Source organism: Aquarana catesbeiana, linkage group LG02 (genome assembly GCF_042186555.1).
Source record: "Aquarana catesbeiana isolate 2022-GZ linkage group LG02, ASM4218655v1, whole genome shotgun sequence".
Lineage (NCBI taxonomy): Eukaryota > Metazoa > Chordata > Amphibia > Anura > Ranidae > Aquarana > Aquarana catesbeiana.
Window position 1 is genome coordinate 123425844 of NC_133325.1, and position 22606 is coordinate 123448449.

The window sequence follows — 22606 nt, forward strand, 5'->3', positions numbered from 1 at the left end:
TTATCATAGAGTCTGGAAAGCTTATGTATCCTGGTGTGAATCCAGGGGTTGGCATCCCAGAAAATATGTCATAGGTAGAATTCTTGATTTTCTACAATTAGGATTAGAGATGAAGCTGGCCTTGAGTACCATCAAGGGCCAGATCTCGGCTTTATCAGTATTGTTTCAACGGCCACTTGCTTCGCATTCTTTGGTCCGAAACTTTATGCAGGGGGTGATGCGTCTTAATCCTCCAGTTAAGGCACCTCTAAACTCCTGGGACTTGAACTTGGTTCTGTCAGTGTTACAGAAACAACCTTTTGAACCAATACGTCAGATTCCTTTGGTCTTGCTGACAAGGAAACTAATTTTTCTGGTAGCCATCTCTTCTGCTAGAAGAGTATCAGAATTGGCAGCTCTTTCCTGTAAAGAGCCTTATTTGATTATACACAAGGATAGAGTGGTACTGCGCTCTCATCCTAGTTTTTTACCGAAGGTGGTTTCAGATTTTCATCTAAACCAAGACATTGTTCTGCCTTCCATTTTTCCAGATCCCTGTTCTTCGGAAGAGATGTCACTACATTCTTTGGATGTAGTAAGAGCAGTCAGGACCTATCTGGGAGCAACTGCTCAAAATTCGCAAAACGGATGTTTTGTTCGTGCTGCCAGAGGGTCCCAGTAGAGGACAGGCAGCGTCAAAAGCTACCATTTCTAAATGGATTAGACAATTGATTATTCAGGCTTACGGTTTGAAACAGAAGATTCCTCCATTTCAGATCAAGGCACATTCCACAAGGGCTATTAGTGCTACTTGGGAAGTGCATCACTGGGCCTCTAAGACTCAGATCTGCAAGGCCACAACCTGGTCTTCAGTCCATACATTCACCAGATTCTATCAGGTGGATGTAAGAAGGTATGAGGATATCGCCTTTGGGCGTAGTGTGCTGCAGGCAGCGGTACAGGGTCCTCAGATCTGATTGCACCCTACTTGGTTGTGATTTCCCCCCCTCAGTTGGCATTGCTTTGGGACATCCCATCAGTTATTACTGAGGCTCTGTGTCCCATGATGTTCGAGAAAGAAAATAGGATTTTTTTATAACGGCTTACCTGTAAAATCCTTTTCTTTCGATGGACATCACGGGACACAGAGGTCCCGCCCCTCTTCTAATACACTTATATTGCTTTGCTACAAAACTGAGGTATCCCTGGAAGGGGAGGGATTATATAGGGGGTTGAACTTCCTGATTAGGGTGTGACCAGTGTCCAATACCTAAAGGTACCTACATAACCCATCAGTTATTACTGAGGCTCTGTGTCCCGTGATGTCCATCGAAAGAAAAGGATTTTACAGGTAAGCTGTTACAAAAAATCCTATTTTTTTTGTCTCAAAAAGAAAATGCATAATTTAATATACACTGTTCCTGCTTCATCTGGAAAAAACACTGTTTTTAAAAATCATATTTTTTTTCAGTCTTTATCTACAACATAATACTTGCATGTGGATTAATTATCACTGGTAAAACATTTTGTGCGTTATTCTAGCTGCGAGTAAATCAAGAAGATGTTTCTGAAAACTCAGGCAGTCTACATGATGAAGAACATTACAGTGATGTTGGCAAATTTCGCCTCAAGAGTCCTGAGAACAAGGACCAAATGAGGGCAAATGTCATCCGTGAGATAATGAACACTGAGCGGGTCTACATCAAACATTTGAAAGACATCTGTGAGGTGTGTTAAAGTCTCCTTAATTATATTGCCCCAGTTACTTATAGTATAGTATAGTTACAGATAGTTTTGTTTGCTATTAAAGGGGACGTTCTGCCTTGTGCCCTCCTCCCCCCTCCTTTACTTTTTTTTTTAAGTTTTTCTCAAGTACCTGATCCCACTTCTGCTGGAATCACCTAGGCCTCCAGAACAAGTCCAGTCCATTGAGGCTCTACCTCTCAACTTTCAGGACTTAAAGTGTTACTAAACCCAGTAATATGAAAATAGTTCATCTGCCCACAGCTTATAAATCTTCTTTTTACATTAAAATACTGCCATTATATACCCTTTTGGCTCATCTGTATACCACAGTCAGTGATAAACTGCAGAGTTTCTCCAGTGCTGAGAGTTCAGGAAGGTGGAGATTTCCACAGCAGCCTGTATACACACCCACACGTGTGATGCCAATATTATGTGACTTGGCTGTAATGAAAAGCCTCACATTCCGCTTGAGTGCTTTCATCATATACCGCTTCCTCCCAGTCTGAATATAGATATCAGATATTCCAACCGCTCACAAGCACAAAACAAGACGGTACTTGTTTAGTTGCTGAACATGGACTGTTTTATTAGAACCAAAATACAAGTCTTATATACAGTAGAAGAGGAGGTTCCTACCTCCTGCTCATATTACTCTAACAATACAACTGTAACCAGAAACAGAATTAACATGAGCTAATTAACTAATCCCTTAAAGCAGCCGATGTGACTCCATGCCCTCCTGAGCATTGTTATGATTAATTAGGATTTCACTACAGGTCAGACTTGTTGTCACCGAGCTTCACACAGTAGATTATACATTATCTTAAGTATAACACAGGACACCTTCACACAATAGCAGGAGCTGCAGCAGGAGTCGGCCCGTCTCCTACATGGTACAGAGGTCAATGTGATCAGCTTTCTCAACTAACATGTTGAGTTCAGAATCAAACAAATCAAGAATAGTCTTTACATACATCCTGGGAGATATTGTGGATAAATATTACTGTCCCATTTTAAGTAATCCAAGATATATTTTCTCAGTCACCATTTCTAATATGGCATTTACAGGGTTCCCAGAGTCTGTGTGCCTTGGGGGACATGGACCTGAATCTAAGTAACATCACCTCAAGGGTCCCCAGGCATACAGCTCACAAAGAGCACCGTTCCCCCAAATACCAGGACCTATAATCGGTAGGCAAGTGGCCAGCATTCAGTCCCCTCCAAAAGCCTCTGTCCCGGGTGAGTCTGTCACATTTCTCCCCCATCAAAAGTTGGGCTGTCATCCGCTATCCAAGGGCATACTTGGGATAAATGCCACTGGAGGGCTCTGTAGCTCTCCAGCCGCATCTCTGCCCAGACCAGCCTGCTTAATTCAGCTCTCTGCTCCTTGTGCGTTTTTTCTCCCAAAAACAGCACCCGCAATCTATACTGCAACCAGTACCTTTCCTGGATGGAGGGGAGAACTTTTCCTTGGTGTCGCTGCTCACGGGCTAGCGCTTCCCTCCAGAGTTCACAGCGGATTGAATTAAACCATCCCAGCAGGGCCTGCTCTGATACTGGTCCTCTGTGCTGTATCTGCATCTCTTGCAACCTCCTTCTGAATTCCTCTTCCATGGTGGCTGGTATCTGTACCTTTCCTCTCCTGCTATCCGGACCTTGGATCCAGGTGTAAGTTTGGATGTCCCAGACTGCAGGAAGCGTCCCACTGCTTGCCACCAATGTAACGAAATGTCTCACATTCTGCTTGAGTGCTTTCGTCATATACCGCTTCCTCCCAGTCTAAATATAGATATCAGATATTCCAACCGCTCACAAGCACAAAACAAGACGGTACTTGTTTAGTTGCTGAACATGGACTGTTTTATTAGAACCAAAATACAAGTCTTATATACAGTAGAAGAGGAAGTTCCTACCTACTGCTCATATTACGCTAACAATACAAGTGTAACCAGAAACAGAATTAACATGAGCTAATTAATTAATCCCTTAAAGCAGCTGATGTGACTCCATGCCCTCCTGAGCATTGTTATGATTAATCAGGATTTCACTACAGGTCAGACTTGTTTTCACCAAGCTTCACACAGTAGATTATACATTATCATAAGTATAACACAGGACACTTTCACACAATAGCAGGAGCTCCAGCAGGAGTCGGACCATCTCCTACATTGTACAGAGGCCAATGTGATCAGCTCTCTCAACTAACATGTTGAGTTCAGAATCAAACAAACCAAGAATAGTCTTTACGTACATCCTGGGAGATATTGTGGATAAATATTACTGTCCCATTTTAAGTAATCCAAGATATATTTTCTCAGTCACTATTTCTAATATGGCATATACAGGGTTCCCAGAGTCTGTTTGTCTTGGGGGACATAGACCTGAATCTAAAGGAACACCACCTCAAGGGTCCCCAGGCATACAGCTCACAAAGACCACCGTTCCCCCAAATGCCAGGACCCATAATCTGTAGGCAAGTGGCCAGCATTCAATCCCCTCCAAAAGCCTCTGTCCCAGGTGAGTCTGTCACACTGGCTATCTCTGAGAACAGGTAAATGTTCTCTCCAGCATAAAAGACACAAATGAGCATGTACAGGTTGGCTATTGCCTGTGTGTTAGCTGGCTTTCCCCAGATAGACATTGCAGGAGGGAAGGATCTATGCATACAGGATCAGAGGGCCTTTTTACACAATGCAGAGGATTAACCCCTGTTCCACAGTGAGTATAACAAGCATGCTATGCTGCATATACAGACAGATTTTACTTTTGTGGGTTTAGTAACACTTTAAAGAATCTGCTACTGATGGCATGGTGTCCGATACCACAGCATACCTACAAAGATCTAGTGGTATCCATGCCTCAAGAGGTCAGGAGTGTTTTAGCAGCATAAGGGGATTGTTTTGGCAGCAAAAGGGGGACCTACTCAATATTGGGTGGGTGGTCAAAACATTATGGCTGATCTGTGTATAGTGATGTATAAATTAATTGTCTTTAAGTTCATCTTTAAATGCTATCTGCAGTACTGCCAACTGATGAATCTGATACCATGCATTCATTCACATAATTGTGCAAGCTGGAAGGCATCAATCCACAGGGAAATGTTTGCAGTGAGACAAGCTATTTGTTTAAAAGGAGCAGAAGGAAGAAGAATGCTTTCGGAAAATTTAGTGAAGTTAAATGCACATAGGTTTCAGTGTACACTTGACTAATCCATGTCCCTCCCCATCACAAACTCGGGGAAGTCCAACACTGCATAAGAAGATGAGCTTTGATAAAACCCCATGTTAAAACAATCCGTAGATCCAAAGGTAAATTATATACCGATTATGGCCTTGCCTTTAAAATGTGTGCTTGGCTCCACCTGTGCTTTCCCATTGGTCCATTATTGTGATAGGAGGCCTTACAGGAGGCTTGTGACGGACAGATGGGCCAGGTTCTGTTTTTACAAGTAAAGTCAAGATTTGGAAATACAGCTGCCCTTCTCTTTGGGTCTACTTATTGCTTTGATGTGTGATTTTCAGACAGCTTAGATCTGCTAATTTTTTCCCATCTTATGCCAAGTGTTAATTGGCCAAGTTTTAGTAATTTTATTACTTTTTGGCTCCTTCATTTTTATGGTTTTCAACTATTGACAAGTAATTGAATCTTCTGGTATGGTCTAAAACAGGTGAATTTTCTCATAGTATTTAAAGCTGAGCTCCAGGCAAATGGCTAAATACAAAAGGATATATTCTAACTTCCAAAAGATTTTTATCTCTGTCTACCCAGTCCTGAGTTTGCACAGATCTGATACATTGCCCAGCCTTGTTTGCAGAGAAGATGATCTGATTTTTCTCTGTTATAGTTAAGTAACATTTACAGGTCTTGTCCCTTTCCTGTGACTGAACAGTGATAAGCGAAGCGGCAGATTGTGAAGCTCATCTCTCTCTCTTCTCTTATCCTCATGCCCCTTCTTAGCCCATAAGAACTCTGAAATAGCTGACTGTCTCCTCTTAGTCTGCACTTTACTGTACAGAAACTGCAAGAATTTGATACCATATCTAATTCAGGTTCTTGCACTGCTTGCATTAAAAAAAAAAAAAAAAAAAAAAAAAATATATCAAGTAGTACAGAGCTGCATTAATTTGTGTAATTTATTTCTTATGGCTGAAGTTCAGCTTTAAACCAGGAACTATTTTAATTCTACTGTATATAGCCCTAATCTAGACTTTGACACCAGAGCCCACACAAGGTAAGAACTGGTCTACAACTCTATGGTTGCTGAGTAGCCTAAAGGTTCAACTTGCTCCACATGGCCTTAATGGAGTCGGAGTGCCATAGGTAGCATATGGCAGGCCAAAATGTCACCAAACCTTTTCATCCTTCATCGCAGGGCTACATCAAGCAGTGTCGAAAGCACACCAGCATGTTTACCGAAGCACAGCTCAAGACTATTTTTGGTAACATTGAAGAAGTCTACAAGTTTCAGAAGGCATTCTACAAAAATCTAGAAAAACAGTACAACAAAGAGGAACCTCATCTGAGTGAAATTGGTGCTTGCTTCCTAGAAAATGTGAGTTTGTGTAAAGCCCTATTCATATATACCTTGCTTGGGCCAGAGTGGTTTCATGAGGTCACATTTACATTGGCTAGGTTGCAACAGGTCTCCAGATTTGAGGTCCCGTATCCTGACTTCATACCCTCTTGGGGTTTGCATTAGACATTACTAGACAATTATAACTTCATATGGGTACATTGGCTATTTGTTTCAGTTGCTTGAGGCTGATCTGCACCTGAATTACAGGGCATAGATAGCAAAAACCAGGTTGCTGGTGCTCCTACTTCCAAATCTGGACATGCAAGCAACTGCAACAGGGCCCTGGTGAGCGTTTGGAGCGACGTATCCTTCACATCTTATACACACCGCTTTGACTACTTTATGCAGGCTTTTAGATATTTTTTAAAAAATGGAGTGCATTGTATTAAAGGCTAAGTTCACTTTTTTTTTTTGGCTTTTTTTCCTGAAATTCCAACTCCCCTATGTACCACTATAGCATTACAGTACTTATTTTGCAAAAATATTAAAGCTTTCCATTAATTGTACACAGGCTTACCTCACTCTCTTCATAGCAGTTTAAAAACACTGCTTGATTACTTTTGCCTTACTTCCTGGACCGACTTTAGGTCATGACACAGGAGTTGACCAGCTGAAGGTAGATGATGCAGGGTGTGTACTAATGAGATCAGCTGGTCAACTTCTTCCTGTGTCATGACCTATGAAGCTATGAAGAGAGTGAAGTAAGCCTGTGTAGAATTGATGGAAAGTTTTTTATTTTTGCAAAATAAGTACATTAATGCTATATCGGTACACAGGGGAGCTGGAATTTAGAAAAAAAAGGTGAAATTGGCTTTTAAGGTTTAGTGGACCTAATAAGCCTACAAGGGGATAAACACGTTCCTGAACAGGAAGAGTGAAATAAAGGAAAGACAACCACACTGCTGCAGTGACACAAGGCTAACTACTGTGCTTCTTTTCATTTGCAGCAAGATGGGTTTTCGGTCTACTCTGAGTACTGTAACAATCATCCCAGTGCCTGTTTGGAGCTCTCCAATCTGATGAAGCAGAGCAAGTACAGACACTTCTTCGAGGCCTGTCGTCTGTTACAGCAAATGATTGATATAGCTATTGACGGTTTCCTGCTGACTCCAGTCCAGAAGATCTGCAAGTACCCATTGCAGCTAGCCGAACTATTGAAATACACAACACAAGATCACAGGTGGGCACTTATTACTTGCTTAATCAAACCAGAAAAGTAAATCCTAACTTCATGCACTATGATTGCAGTGGAAAGAGGCCATGGCGCAGTGCCAGGGTCACATAATGTATGGGATTGGTGGATCTAAACATGACTTTAAGGATACAAATAGAAAACTATAATAGTGCTCTTTTTTTTCATGAAAAATGGTTTGCACTGATGTTTTATATCTATTTTTGTACATTCAGACTTGTATGAAAGTCTTTTCCTAAATATTACTACTCCCGACATCTCTATTCTACGTTATACAAAATATTATCAACCATACTATTTGTATAAAATCTATAATATACTGTACTATTTTTATATAACATCCTACTACTACAAAAAAAAAAAAAAACATTTAATACAAGTTACACCCATGACACAGGCTTCTCAAAGCATTATGGTGTTTCTAATGGGATGGCATAATCCAAGTAGTTTTTTTCTTAGACATCGTACAAAGCCATCTGTACATGACAATCAGGAAAGGGGATAAGATGCTGCCTATTCAACTTTGCTTGAATAAAGCATAAGCTATTTAGCTCTGTAAACAGCCAGTGAGACTAGTCTTACAAACCTAAAGAAAACGGATGAGTGCCACCTGCTGCTTGCAGCCTACTTTTTTCTAAATTACCTTTTATCATGCCCCTTATAGCTCTGATCACATCTCCACGTTCTGAATCGCAGGCAGAATTGCCTCAATTTTGCCCACAATTCGTAATAGCGGCTAATCATGGACACCCGTGCGTTCCCTGTGACTTCCGATGGCACCCCAATCGATGCGATTTTACTGCGAATCGATGGGCAACAATCACGGTAAAATCGCGCAAACAGAATCGCGGTTCACCTGTCACCCAAAAAATTGCTTCTTTTGGGCGACAGGTGTCCCGTGTCGGTTTGCACGATTTTACCGCGATTGTCGCCCGCTGAATTGCGCCGTGATTGGGGTGCCATTGGAAGTCACAGGGAATGCACAGGGGTCCCGCGATTTGCCGCTATTTCGAATCGCTGCAATTACACCCGCGATTCAGAATGTGGAGATGTGTATGGAGCCTTAAAAACCCTGTATTATTATATTATAGCTAATGTTCTAATCCATTGTATTGCACAGTGTATTATTTGTGCAAGTTCCTACACTTGAGGCTGTGAGCTGCTGAAACTTAAGGCCTCATGCACAAAGGATGTTTTTACAGCTGTTTCAAGGGACATTAGGGGTTTTTGTTTTCCTGCCTCTAAACTCCCCTGCATGTTGGCCTATGTGTCAATGCTCACACAGGCTTTTAGCAGCGTTTAGTGGCAGGAGCTTTTAGAGGCAGGAAAAAAAAAAACACTGCCATTGTGTCCAGGAGCAGCAGAGTTTTGGTAGAAAAAATGCTTGACATAAATGCATCCAAATGCACTTGAGTGTTCATTTCAACAGCTAGAATAAATTATTCTGGCCAATGAAATTAATAAACGCCCAAGCTCTTGGCATCTGTAAATGTGCCTAAAAGCTTTAGACACTGTTACGGGAGTCAGGCTATTTTTCTGCCAAAACGCTGCTGGCAGGAGGAAAGGCTTCTAGGAGAGTTAGCAAAACGTTCTGTATGGATGAGGACAATATAACTGCACTTCTAAACACCACCTTCTCTAGACCCACAATCTAACCTAGAATCTCCAGCCTTCTCTAGTGTTTGTTCTGTTGCCCAAAACTTTTTCGGCGCCAGCTTTAAGTCTACTCACATACTGTACTAGAGATTCTATGGTTATGGTGCTGGTAAAGATCTTAAAGTGTTACTAAACCCACAACCGTAAAATCAGCCTGTATATGCAGTAAATCATGCTGGTTATACTCACAGTGAAACCTAAGGGGTTAATCCTCTGCATTTTGTAAAAAGGCTGTTTGATCCTGTTTTCTATGATCCTCCCCTCCTTCCACAGTCTCCAAACTATCTGCTGATGGAACAGAACCTTGAGGGCACTCTGCACATGCTCAGTTTGGTGTGTATTGTTAGAGTGTTTTTACTTTTCTTGGGAGAGTGCATGTGATCAGCAAAGGTGCCAATCAGCACTGTCCAGGCAGAGGGTCAGGGGTCCTGCAGCCTCATAGGACAATCTGGGGAGAATGAAAATTCCTCCTACAAGCTTTAACCATACACTGATAGAAGTCACAAGACTGCTCTATACTGCTGATGAGAAAAGGTATTTGGCAGTTTATATTTACTAAAATAATTGCATTTCCATGTTCTGTGTACTGTGGGAGACCGGATATAGTGAATGCAGGGTCCTGGATTTCGTAACACTTTAAGCCACACAATGTTAACACTGGAGGAGGCCGTTTCTGCCAGAGAAAGATAGGTGAGTACCTGTAGGTGGAACTTATTGTAGGATTTACTATGCTCTTGGCAGCTGAACAAAGTAGCGGAGGAGCAAAGGGAAGGCAAGTATATACTGCTGGAAAGTTCTGCATTTAAGTGAAACTATTGCTTTTCCCTGTATGAAGAAAGCACAGGTTCATTTACACTTGTGTGCTTGGTGCTTCTGAGCCTAGTGTATAGTTATATATTTCCAAGAGACAGTAATTCTCTCTGATGGACATAGTTGTCATCACTCATCGACTTTTTGCTCAGCACTGCTGTCATCTCAGATGATGCCTGGTATGTATGAACAGTGATTAGAGACGATTATGGGCCGTACACACGATAGGATTTTCCGACAACAAATGTTGGATGTGAGCTTGTTGTCAAAGTCTGACCGTGTGTATGCTCCATAGAACATTTGTTGGCGGAATTTCCGCCAACAAATGTTTGAGAGCAGGTTCTCAAATTTTCCGACAACAAGAGTTATCGGAAATTCCGAGCGAGTGTACACAATTCCGACGCACAAAAGTCCACGCATAATCGGAATCAAGCAGAAGAGCCGCACTGGCTATTGAACTTAATTTTTCTCAGCTCGTCGTACGTGTTGTACGTCACCACGTTCTTGACGTTCGGAATTTCCGACAACATTTGTGTGACCGTGTGTATGCAAGACAAGTTTGAGCCAACATCCTTTGGAAAAAAATCCACGGTTTTGTTGTTGGAAAATCCTATCGTGTGTACATAGCATTGGTGTCTCTGTGAAGAAAAAAAAATCTAGCTGGCCAGCCTCGTGTTGAATTGCTGCTCAGTAGAAAACATCTGTATGGACAGTGCTGTATGTGACAGGTTATGACATGATTTGGCGAGAGGACTGGAGACAGGCAGCAATAGAATATTCCACTTTGCACATTTTCATTGCCCCCTATAACGATGAATTTGAATTGCAGAGGAAAACATCTGCAGCCCAATAGACTGGCTTTGTTGTGCCTTTCACATGCCCAAGCCGTTTCTCATCCCCAAGTACAAGCTGTCAATGTTCACCCTTGAATCAAGACATTCATCTAGCTTGGCCTCCAACGTTGTTTTGATGTCTTTCATTCTCATTGTTCCTTTAATTCCACAACATATTCTTAATTTCTCTCCCTCTTATCAGCCCGTGGTGCTCGGTGTATTGTGTGACCGCGGACTTCCCTCCATCGGAGTTAATGGATTTTCCTCTCGCTCACACAATGGGGGTAGTGTTGGAGTAATTCTGAGCTTGGTTGGGGAACAGTGGATAGGATCAGCCAGTGTGATGGCTGTAAAATAGAGAATTCTTTCAATGCAGGGAAGAGGGTACAGTGTTCCTGACCCTAAACTTAAAGAATGTGCTTTGCAGGAAGACATTCAGAGGAGGAGAGACCCAGTCATTCCTATTATTATAATCAGATGCATAGTTACAATTTGAAAATGGAACAATGATCTGGTTGCCGTGATGAAATGTGCATGACATTTATATACCGTAATCGCCCTCAGTAGAATATGTTTGTTTATATTCTTTTTGATAACCAATTTTTTAATTAGGGATGGAATTCTCTCTGCATTGCTCAGAAAATAAATATGCAGAATGGGCTTGATCACATGCTAATATTAAAGCTGAACTTAAAAGCCACTGAGGTTATTTAAAAGAGAAGTATGGCTTTAGCTTAAAGTAGAATTCTAGGCAAAACTCTTTTTCTTTCTCGAACATCATGGGACACAGAGCCACAGTAATTACTGATGGGTTATATAGGGTATCACTGGTGATTGGACACTGGCACACCCTATCAGGAAGTTCAACCCCCTATATAATCCCTCCCCTTGCAGGGATACCTCAGTTTTTACGCCAGTGTCTTAGGTGATGGACGTGTAAAGATGTCCTGTGCTGGGCACCAAAGGGAATATCCTATATCCTATACTGGGGCAAGCCAGGCAGACCGGATCCATTCAAAGTGTCCTTTCTAGGCCGAATTGGATGGTACCCGGGCCTCGTGTCCGAAGAAACGAGGTTTTACCTGTAACACTTCCTCTTTTTAGAGAGCTGGACCCCGCATATTAGAAAATGGTTTTCTAACCTAATTTCTAGCCGGGTGCTTTACAGGCCCAGAACTGCAGGATCCCCCTATTCGTAGGGGGCCCCAGTCTCTGACGGTTTTTTCAAACGGAGCCCACCGTGAAAGGTGAAGATTGGGTCTGTGTAAACTGAACCCTGCGGCTGGATAAGGTAAGAGGAGATTCCACATAATTTTCTAATTCTAGTAGGTTTTCTTCTTTAAGGTAAATGCATGCTATGCCTATTGTGACCACCGGGGGCTGCCAAGAGCACAAACCTTGTCATGTTGATGTCTGTCTCAGTTTTCATGCTGCACAAGCTTCACAGCGTCTCCGGCCGGCTCACAGTAGGATGGATGGGGGGATTTCTCATGTCTGAATGTTCCCCCCAGGCTAGGGGGAGGCCACAGGGGTCTAGACAGCAGTTATACCGCTCCGGCGCCCCCGCCGCCATTGCCGTTTTTTCAGGCGGGCCTTCACTACCAGCCTCTCTCCCTCCTCCCCCTCCCCCAACCTTCCTCCATAGTATTTCCGGAGGGTTGGCCAGTGCGGGAAGCGCTCATTTTTTTTTCGGTAGAGGGGGGGCGGGACATCATCACAAGTGCTTAGACTCCCACTCAGGCCAGCTGCGGGCTATTAAAGGCACTCTGTACAGGTGCACACAGCCTTCTGGAGGGACACAGAGCTGACGGTCGCATGTAAGGTGGGACACAGGCATTCTCCTAGGCTGCATTTATTAAGGTAACACCGGTCTGAGCATTGGGTAGCAAGGCTTTTAGCCAGACTACATCGCTCAGCAGGCAGTGTTCATTTTTGATACCTCATACCTTGATGCTTTGCACTATGGGTAGAAGAGGTTTAAACACCCCAAGACCCAGAGACACTAGGGGATCTCGTTCATGTTGTGAGGGCCCCCTGTCAGCAGCATCCTCCCCCCCTGAAGGGCCAGGGAGAGCCGTCGGGATCAGGGGCTACACCTGCTTCTGGCACTTCAGCCCCTGTATATATTACACGAGAGGTTTTTTTCTCAACCATTAATGGTTTAGAGGAAAGATTATTGGCCGTGACTACAGCTTCACTCAGTGGAAGAAAACGTACTAGGCCTTCCTCTGTTCCCCAAGACCCTCAGGAAGAGGAGCTCTGGGATAAAGGAGACGAATCCCTTTCAGAGGATCGGGATGGGACGGATGATTCCTCTTCGGAGGAATCAGGTGGAGAGGGACCCTCTGCGACTTCCCAAGAGGAAAAAGTCTTAGTGCAGATCCTTACTGGTTTGGCCCGCTCCACATTTAAGTTGCCCGTACCTGAAACTGTTAAAGAATCCTCTTCTGCTTTGGGGTCACTGAAACCTTTCCAAGCAGCGCAGGCTTTTCCTGTTCATAATTTACTTGAAAAGCTCATTTATTCTGAGTGGGATCACCCAGACAAACGTTTTTTTCCGCTGAGAAAGTTTTCAACACTTTATCCGATGGAAGAAGAGTTTATTAAAATGTGGGGAATACTGGCCATTGATGCCGCCATTTCCTCTGTAAATAATAGTCTGACTTGTCCTGTAGACAATGCTCAGATACTCAGGGATCCTGTAGATAAAAAAGATGGAATCCCTATTGAAGGATGTTTTTTCCTTAGCAGGTTCAGTGGCTCAACCTGCAGTAGCAGCGATTGGAGTCTGTCAATACTTAAGAGACCATGTTAAGCAGGTCATCAAAGTATTACCTGAACAGCAGTCCCAGGGGTTTGCTAACCTTCCAGCGGCCTTATGCTTTGTGGTTGACGCCATTAGAGATTCTATCGTGCAAACCTCCCATCTTTCACTGGGGTTGGTGCATATACGTAGAATTCTATGGTTGAAAAATTGGTCAGCTGAAGCACCATGTAAGAAGATCCTGGCGGGGTTTCCATTTCGTGGTGAAAGGTTGTTTGGAGAGGACTCTTTCCCCAGCGCCGGGGGCTTCAGCCTCCAGGCAGTCTCGACGGCCTCCTCCATCTGGGTCCAGAGACAAGAGTCAACCCCAGGGACAGAAGAAGCCTACAAGGCAAAACACTAAGACCTCAGCATGAGGGGGCGCACCCGCTCACTCGAGTGGGGGGAAGACTGCGACAGTTCTCAGGGCTCTGGCAGGAGGATTTCCGGGACAGATGGGTAATCTCCACGGTAACCTTAAGGTACAAGCTGGAGTTTCAGGAATTTCCCTCTCCTCGGTTCCTCAGATCAAGTGTCCCCAGAGACCCAGATAAGAAGCAGTCGCTCCTTCTAGCATTAGAGCGACTTTTGTCGCAGGAGGTCATTATGATGGTTCCCGCAAAGGACCAAGGATTGGGCTTCTATTCCAACCTTTTTATGGTCCAAAAACCAAATAGGGATGTCAGACCCATTCTGGATTTAAGGGATCTGAACCGATTTCCTAAGGATTTAGTCCTTCCGCATGGAATCAGTCCAGACAGTAGTCTCTACCCTGCAGGGAGGAGAATTTCTGGCATTGATAGACATCAGAGATGCATATCTGCATGTGCACATTTTTCCTGCTCATCAGAAGTTTCTGCGCTTCGAGGTATGAGGGCGCCATTTCCAGTTTGTGGCTCTGCCTTTTGGGATAGCCACTGCACCTCGGGTGTTCACAAAGGTCTTGGCCCCTCCTCTGGCCAGACTAAGGGCTCAGGGTATAGCTGTCATAGCATACCTAGACGACCTGCTATTGATAGACTGGTCGGTAGCCTCCTTGAACGGGAACTTGAGATCCACAGTCAAGTATCTGGAACACCTAGGTTGGATCCTCAACCTAGAAAAATGTTTCCTAAAACCAGTAAGAAGACTGGAGTATTTAGGTCTGATCATAGATACAAGCCAGGAGAAAGTATTTCTACCTCAGGCAAAGATCACTGCTTTAAGGGAGCTGATTCTGGCAGTCAGGACCAAGAAGGGTCCTTCTGTCCGCCTTTGTATGAGGCTGCTAGGGAAGATGGTGTCTTCATTCGAAGCAGTTCCCTATGCTCAGTTTCATTCAAGAATGCTGCAACACAGTATTCTGTCAACCTGGAACAAGAAGGTTCAGGCATTAGACTTTCCGATGCACCTGTCGCATGAGGTGCGTCAGAGCCTCAATTGGTGGCTCATACCCGAAAACCTGCAGAAGGGGAAATTCTTTCTACCGTTTACCTGGACGGTGGTAACAACAGATGCCAGTCTGTCAGGTTGGGGAGCAGTTCTGGAACAGTCTGCGGTTCAGGGGATATGGTCCAAGACAGAGAGGACCTTACCCATCAACATTCTGGAGATGCGGGTGGTATATCTAGCCCTAAAGGCCTGGACTATCAGGCTACAGGGTTGCCCGGTCAGGATCCAGTCCAACAATGCCACAGCAGTGGCTTATGTCAATCATCAGGGAGGCACCCGGAGCCGAGCTGCTCAAAAGGAGGTGAACCAGATCTTAGTCTGGGCAGAGATGCATGTGCCATGCATATCGGCAGTTTTTATTCCAGGGATAGAGAACTGGCAGGCAGACAATCTAAGTCGCCAGCAGTTACTCCCAGGGGAATGGTCTCTACACCCCGACGTCTTTTGGGACATATGCCAAAGATGGGGGGTTCCAGATGTAGATCTCTTTGCATCCCGATTGAACAAAAAGATAGACAGATTTGTGGCAAGGACGAGGGATCCTCTTGCATGCGGGACGGATGCGTTTGTGATTCCGTGGCATCAGTTCTCACTGATTTACGAATTCCCGCCTATTCTGCTACTGCCACGACTCCTTCACAGGATCAGGCAGGAAAGGAAGTCGGTACTTCTGGTGCCTCCTGCTTGGCCCAGAAGGACTTGGTATGCACAAATAGTAAGGATGACGGTGGGTTCCCCGTGGACCCTACCGGTACGCCCAGACCTGTTATCTCAAGGTCCAGTGTTCCATCCTATTGAGACCCACGTTCTGAAGAGTCGTGGGCTTTCAGGTCCTGTCATATCTACCTTGATTAATGCAAGGAAGCCAGCTTCCAGGATGATTTGTCATAGAGTCTGGAAAGCTTATGTATCCTGGTGTGAATCCAGAGGTTGGCATCCCAGGAAATATGTTATAGGTAGAATTCTTGATTTTCTACAAATAGGATTAGAGATGAAGCTGGCCTTGAGTACCATCAAGGGCCAGGTCTCGGCTTTATCAGTATTATTTCAACGGCCACTTGCTTCGCATTCATTGGTCCGAAACTTTATGCAGGGGGTGATGCGTCTTAATCCTCCGGTTAAAGCTCCCCTAAACCCCTGGGACTTGGTCCTGGCTGTGTTACAGAAACAGTCTTTTAAACCAATAAGTCAGATTCCTTTGGTCTTGTTGACAAGGAAGTTAATTTTTCTGGTGGCCATCTCTTCTGCTAGAAGAGTTTCAGAATTAGCAGCCCTTTCCTGTAAGGAGCCTTATTTGATTATACACAAGGATAGAGTGGTACTGCGCCCTCTTCCTAGCTTTTTTTTTACCGAAGGTGGTTTCTGATTTTCATTTAAACCAAGACATTGTTCTGCCTTCCTTTTTTCCAGATCCCTGTTCTCCGGAAGAGAGATCTCTACATTCGTTGGAGGTAGTAAGAGCAGTTAAGGCCTATCTCGGGGCAACTGCTCAGATTCGCAAGACGAATGTTTTGTTTGTGCTGCCAGAGGGTCCCAATAGAGGACAGGCAGCGTCAAAAGCTACCATTTCTAAATGGATTCGACAATTGATCATTCAAGCTTACGGTTTGAAACAGAAGATTCCTCCATTTCAGATCAGCACATTCCACAAGGGCTATTGGTGCTTCTTGGGCAGTGCATCACCGGGCCTCTATGGCTCAAATCTGCAAGGCCGCAACCTGGTCTTCAGTTCATACATTCACCAGATTCTATCAGGTGGATGTGAGAAGGCATGAGGATATCGCCTTTGGGCGTAGTGTGCTGCAGGCAGCGGTACAGGGTCCTCAGGACTGATTGCACCCTACTTGGTCGTGGTTCCCCCCCTCAGGTAGCATTGCTCTGGGACATCCCATCAGTAATTACTGTGGCTCTGTGTCCCGTGATGTTCGAGAAAGAAAATAGGATTTTTTAAAACACCTTACCTGTAAAATCCTTTTCTTTCGAAGGACATCACGGACACAGAGGTCCCACCCCTCTTCCAATACACTATATTGCTTGGCTACAAAACTGAGGTATCCCTGCAAGGGATACACACTTTCCCTCTAGTGAGGAGGAGACAATACATTGGGGTTGATTTACTAAATCTGGAGAGTACTAAATCTGGAGAGTGCAAAATCTGGTGCAGCTGTACACAGTAGCCAATCCGCTTCTAACTTCAGATTGTTTGCAATTAACCACTTCCCGCCTGGCCTATAGCAGATTTACGGCCAGGCGGTGGTTCCAGCAGGATAACATGCCGCCATGCGCCCGCGGGGGCGCGCATCGCGGCGATCGGTGGAGTGGTGTGTCAGGGACTGTGATGGCATAAGGGGGCGGGGTCTCCGCCTATATAAGTCAGAGCGGAGCGCACAGAGAGCATTCTAGCCGGAGAGAGCATCGTGTCGACATCGAAAGAAGAGAAGAGGGAAGAAGCCCAGAAGCCAGAAGTCCGCTAGCAAAAGAGCGGCATGAAGACAGCGGAGGAGCCGGCAGAAGAACTGGAACACCGGGAGAAGAGGCCAGAGACAGCAGAGAAGAACCAACTGAAGTCGGAAGAAGACCCCCGAAGCCGGAAGAAGACCCCCCCAGCTGTCAAATTACTTTTAAAAACCTGTGTAGTGTGTTTTATTATTGACACTTTTTCCCTAGGTAAATGGGTAGGGGTACCATGTACCCCATACTCATTCACATAGGGTGGGGGGCCGGGATCCCGGGGCCCTCTTATTAAAGGGGGCTCCCGGATTCCAATAAGTCCCCCGACGGCAGACCCCGACAACCAACGGCCAGGGTTGTCGGGAAGAGGCCCTTGTCCTCATCAACATGCGGACAAGGTGCTTTGTGGTGGGGGGGCCGCAGGGCGCCCCCTCCCCCAAAGCACCCACCCCCCATGTTGAGGGCATGCAGCCTGGTACGGCTCAGGAGGGGGGGGGGCACTCGCCCGTCCCCACCCCCTTTCCTGACCGGCCGGGCTGCGTGCTCGGATAATGGTCTGGTATGGATTTTGGGGGGGACCCCACACCATTTTTTCTAAGTAGGGGGTTCCCCTTAACATCCGTACCAGACCGAAGGGCCTGGTATGCCCCTGGGGGGGGGAACACACGCCCAATTTTGGCGTGGAGTTCCCCCTCAAGATTCATACCAAACAGTGCCGGGCATTGGCGGGGATCCGAGTCTGATCCCCATGCATGTCGCTCATTGGGAGATGAAAAATCATTTTTCCTTTCCCGAAGAGCGCCTCGGCGCTGTAATCCGCAGCTGACACAGTGCACTGCGAATAGCTGCGGTTATGTGTGGATAGCTGCGCTAACTCGCTCCTGGATGCAGGCAATTCTATTTTTTCTATCCGCACAGAACCGCATGTATCAAATTCGCAGCTAAACGCAGTGTGTGAATGGGGCAATAGGAAAGAATTGTGTGCTTTTAGCTGCGGTAGAAAATTAGAAAATCCGCAGCTAAAAGCACCATTCTATCCGTCCGTGTGAAAGGGGCCTTATATCTGCCAATCCCCCTTCCCGCTATGTTTACAAACATCCAGCCCATTCCTCAATTATGAATGGGCTGAATGTTTGCTAGTAAACTCTGCTTGTGTTTACACATGTAATGGTTGGGATTGATATGCAGGGATCACAAGGTACAGAGTCACTCTCATCACAGTTCCATCTACTGCCATTTTCAAGCACATTGTTGTTGTCTGAAGTGACATTTAAAATTCACAATCAAGAAATGTGCATCCACTGCTCTGCGATTTTTTACAATCTGGCGGTGTTTGAGATGGTTAAACAGATCAATCATTGACATATACTTTATATTTAAAAGAATAAAGTCAATTGTTATAATCAGATTTATGAAGATGAAAGCAGTTCATGTTTGGTATTTTATTTCAAGTCCTCTCTGTGTATCTTATCCCAGCCTGTATAATAACAGATCTCATTTACCACACCGCAGCACATCTATTGGTCGGAGATTAATGTCTGTCTGTTTGTGTTGCAGGGATTACGGTAAAATAAAAGAAGCTTATGAAGCCATGAAAAATGTTGCCTGTTTAATTAATGAACGGAAACGACGGCTGGAAAGCATAGACAAGATCTCCTGCTGGCAGGTCTCCATAGTGGGGTGGGAGGTGAGTAGTGATTGGAGCAGGGAGCGTCTTCAGTGCTGGAATCTATTATTGGATTGATGAGTGGGGAGGAAAGAGCCAACTTGAAGTGAAACTTCTCACTGTCTCACTGGCAGTTGTTGATTGTGAAACTTTACAGAAAAATCAAGCACGCGTTCACCTCTGAGGGATAAATTGGTAACTTCTAAAAATTCGTCCTCCCACTGCTTTCTTTTATCAGTAGTGTTGATAGATATGTACACAGAAATAGTAGTGTACCATCTCGTGTGCTCCCTCTTCCTCCCTCTCCCTCTCTCAATGTGTGTTTATACACATATATTTATATATATATATATATATATATATATATATATATATATATATATATATATAAATAAAGTATTGCACATTTTCCACTTTTATTTAGTACATAACTGGTAGCATATTTCACAATTAATCCATCAATGCCAGTACCGATGTTTCATTTATTGAAGAATACTTAACCCAGTTTTTCGCCATTGTTCTAATCTCTGTCACATCTCTTGCATCAAAATAGCTGTCTCATTCTTCTGTTGCATTGTCCATGATGTAAATAAAATGTCAAAAAGCCAACATTACTACTGATGTGAGTATAAAGAGCTGGCTAAAAGCCTTGTGTCATTTAAAGCCAAACTCCAAATGCGTCCATTGGGAAGCGCTGTGTTCGGCTGTGGGATGGGAACTTTCTGTCTGGCTTCTGGAGCAAAGTCAAGTCGGCCTGAGCGCTGCTCAGCCTTTTACAAGAAACTTTGTATTTTCTGAATGAGGTGGCGATTGTGACATCATCTGCCCACCTCTCCATCAGCCAGTCAGAGAAAGCCTTGTATTCACTCAGAAAATACAAAGCTTCCTGTGCTGAGCTCATCTCCAACTAGATTTTGTTCTGAGAATGGGATGGCAAGTCGCTGTACTGCTGCTGGAACACAGTGCTGCATACTGTACGTAGCTGATGTTGCATACAGTTTATGCAGCGCTCGTGACATCCACTGATGCTAACTATTTTAAAGCAACAGCTTGAGTTCAGCTTTACTTTTCCATCAACTACAAATGATTGAAATATCAGATATAAGGGGGCTTCCTCTTTAAAGAAAACTTCATGAAGCAGAACACCTGTGTGATAAGCTTTAGATGGAAGCTGCCTTTTTTAGACTCCTGGCTCCATAGTACAAAGACACCAAAATCTCCCAAAACAATGTGGATTTGGTTTAATTTTACAGTCAAAGACCTAGCAGTTGTGCATGGAGTTAAAGAATGATGATGTCTCTGGAATGCTTCACACATAAACTTTCTCTGCAATAGATCCCCTTTAAGGCTGGTCCTAGGGCTTCCATTAACCGATGGGTCTGACCAGAGCGCGATCCTGTGTTAACTCCTGTGTACAGACAGGAGGGAGAGAGCACAGCCTGCACCGCCTCCCGGCTCTCTCCTCCTCCCTGATGCTATCTGTACTCCTGTTGCCAACCCAGAAAGCTGTTCAGGGTGCCCCCCTTTCCCCCACACGTCCTACCAACCAATGACTTTATCGGTTGCTAAGAATAGGTCAGCTGTGCTCTCTCCCTCTTGCCTGAAAACAGGAGTTAATGCAGGATTTGCTTTCTGATCAGACTGTACAGGGCTTGATTACATGCCCATATCCCTACCACAGTTCTCCTGGAATATATCTACAAAATCTATTAATGGGATTTTTAGAGATGCATGATTTGTAAAGGTGTTGAGTACCTGATGTGAATATTGGGTATTTTGTGTAATGGTGATCTGCCTCGTGTTGGACTGCATTCTTTAAATAATTCATACCCAGACAATAACCTGATCACGCAGATATGCACTTGTTCCAGAACTTGGGGGAGGTAGCTCCAGTGGCTTCCCTCTTTGCATGAGCTGATCTACTCAAAGATGTCCAGCTTGACCTATACTCCAGCTGTGTCTCCACATTCCCACTACAGTCCTTACAGTAATAAGTCCCACAGCAGCCCGCACATGCCAAGTTTAGTTACCAGGAGACATTCCCATCTTGAGCTTAGGAGAAAGAAGAGTCCACACATCAACAGCCTTTTAACAGACATGAGAGCCTAGCTAAGGAGCAGCCCTAGCCATTGTGGGTTAACCAGGGACCTAAATCCCAACAAAAGTTCTGCATCTCTGAATAGATCCTTAGTAATTATATCTTGTATGGATTGGTCCCTGACCAAGAGAGAAGCTAATATTCATCCCTCCTATTGGCTCCCTTAATCAACACACCAATATGGAGGGGACACCTACAGGTCACCTCGCAAAACAGAAGTTGCATAGGGAGAACCAACCACGGGATACAAAAAAACTTTTATTGAAAAAATTCACTGATTAGCAAAAAATATATTTAAAAAATGAATGGCCGATTCATCCAAGCACCAATAGTTAAAAACACAGTGGACAACGTTGTCACACATGCATACAACACAACAGGGTCCCACCCTCGCATACACGTGTAATACAGATGAACCTCTTGTGGTTAATTCCTAGTGCTGGACCTGGGTATAAGGCAGGGGTCTGGGGTCCAAGACAAAGCATGCCTAAAATGGGGTTAATGCACCATAAAGGGCGCCTCTGATTCCACTCTGCTATCCTCGGGCTCACCCACTGTCCCGTGATCAGATCTGGGAAATGGGGAGAAAACACTAGAGATGGGCTACCCTGGGTAGGGATGCCCTATATTGAACCACCCGTCCAAGGAGAGCTGTAGCACAGCATGCTTTGAATCTGCATTCACATGGCCACCTATATAAGGACAGTCTCAGAGCACCTTCGGTCTTTCACCATCAATCAATTAGCCGTGGGGCTCGTAATAATAATCTAATTTATATCAGCCCACAGTCAGTCAGAAGAACACATCCGCCAGAATGGTCGTTCAATTTGACCTCACACCCTTTAGTGTACTATGTCATATCTTGGTAAAGTCCCTCCTGGTTGGTTCTCGAATCGACCTGATGTTACTTCGGCTGATTAAAGCATTTCTGATGTGTGAGCAATGACTGGCTAATAGGGAAAGTCATTTTAGACCCACTCTCACCATCCTGCCAGTGTATGCCTCGGGGCGGTAAACAGTTGTTTGCAGTTATGTACAGCTGTCAGGGGCTCTCACCACTCCGCAGCACCTGGATGTCTCCTCCGTCCTTTCCTACGCTTATATGCAGGTGAGGTGTAGGTACAATAAGCCGTGGTAACTGTTCCCACAGATGGTGCTCCAATCGCACTTTTGGCCTTGTTATGCACACGGTGCACGTCGTGCTACGTGTATACTCTCTCAACACACAGCGCATGTAGTCCAATGGGTCTGCAAAAGTCACGAATCCAGGAACGCCGAATCGTTGGAGTGCAGGGCCCCTGCTGTGCTGCCTACGTCAATGTGTTTCGCATAAGCCCACTTTTGCTTCGTCAGGCCTGATGAGAG

The 22606-nt window shown here is 44.7% G+C and overlaps 1 protein-coding gene across 6 annotated transcripts in view; it reads left to right on the forward strand.

Annotated features, from left to right (window-relative positions):
• Positions 1-22606, forward strand: part of SPATA13 (spermatogenesis associated 13) — a 149109-nt gene that overhangs the window by 95722 nt on the left and 30781 nt on the right. For all 6 annotated transcript variants that reach the window (XM_073613426.1, XM_073613427.1, XM_073613429.1 and 3 more), the window contains 4 exons: positions 1522-1707; positions 6098-6277; positions 7249-7481; positions 19035-19164. In XM_073613426.1, coding sequence (XP_073469527.1) covers positions 1522-1707; positions 6098-6277; positions 7249-7481; positions 19035-19164 — 729 coding nt within the window. The remainder of the gene's footprint in view (positions 1-1521; positions 1708-6097; positions 6278-7248; positions 7482-19034; positions 19165-22606) is intronic.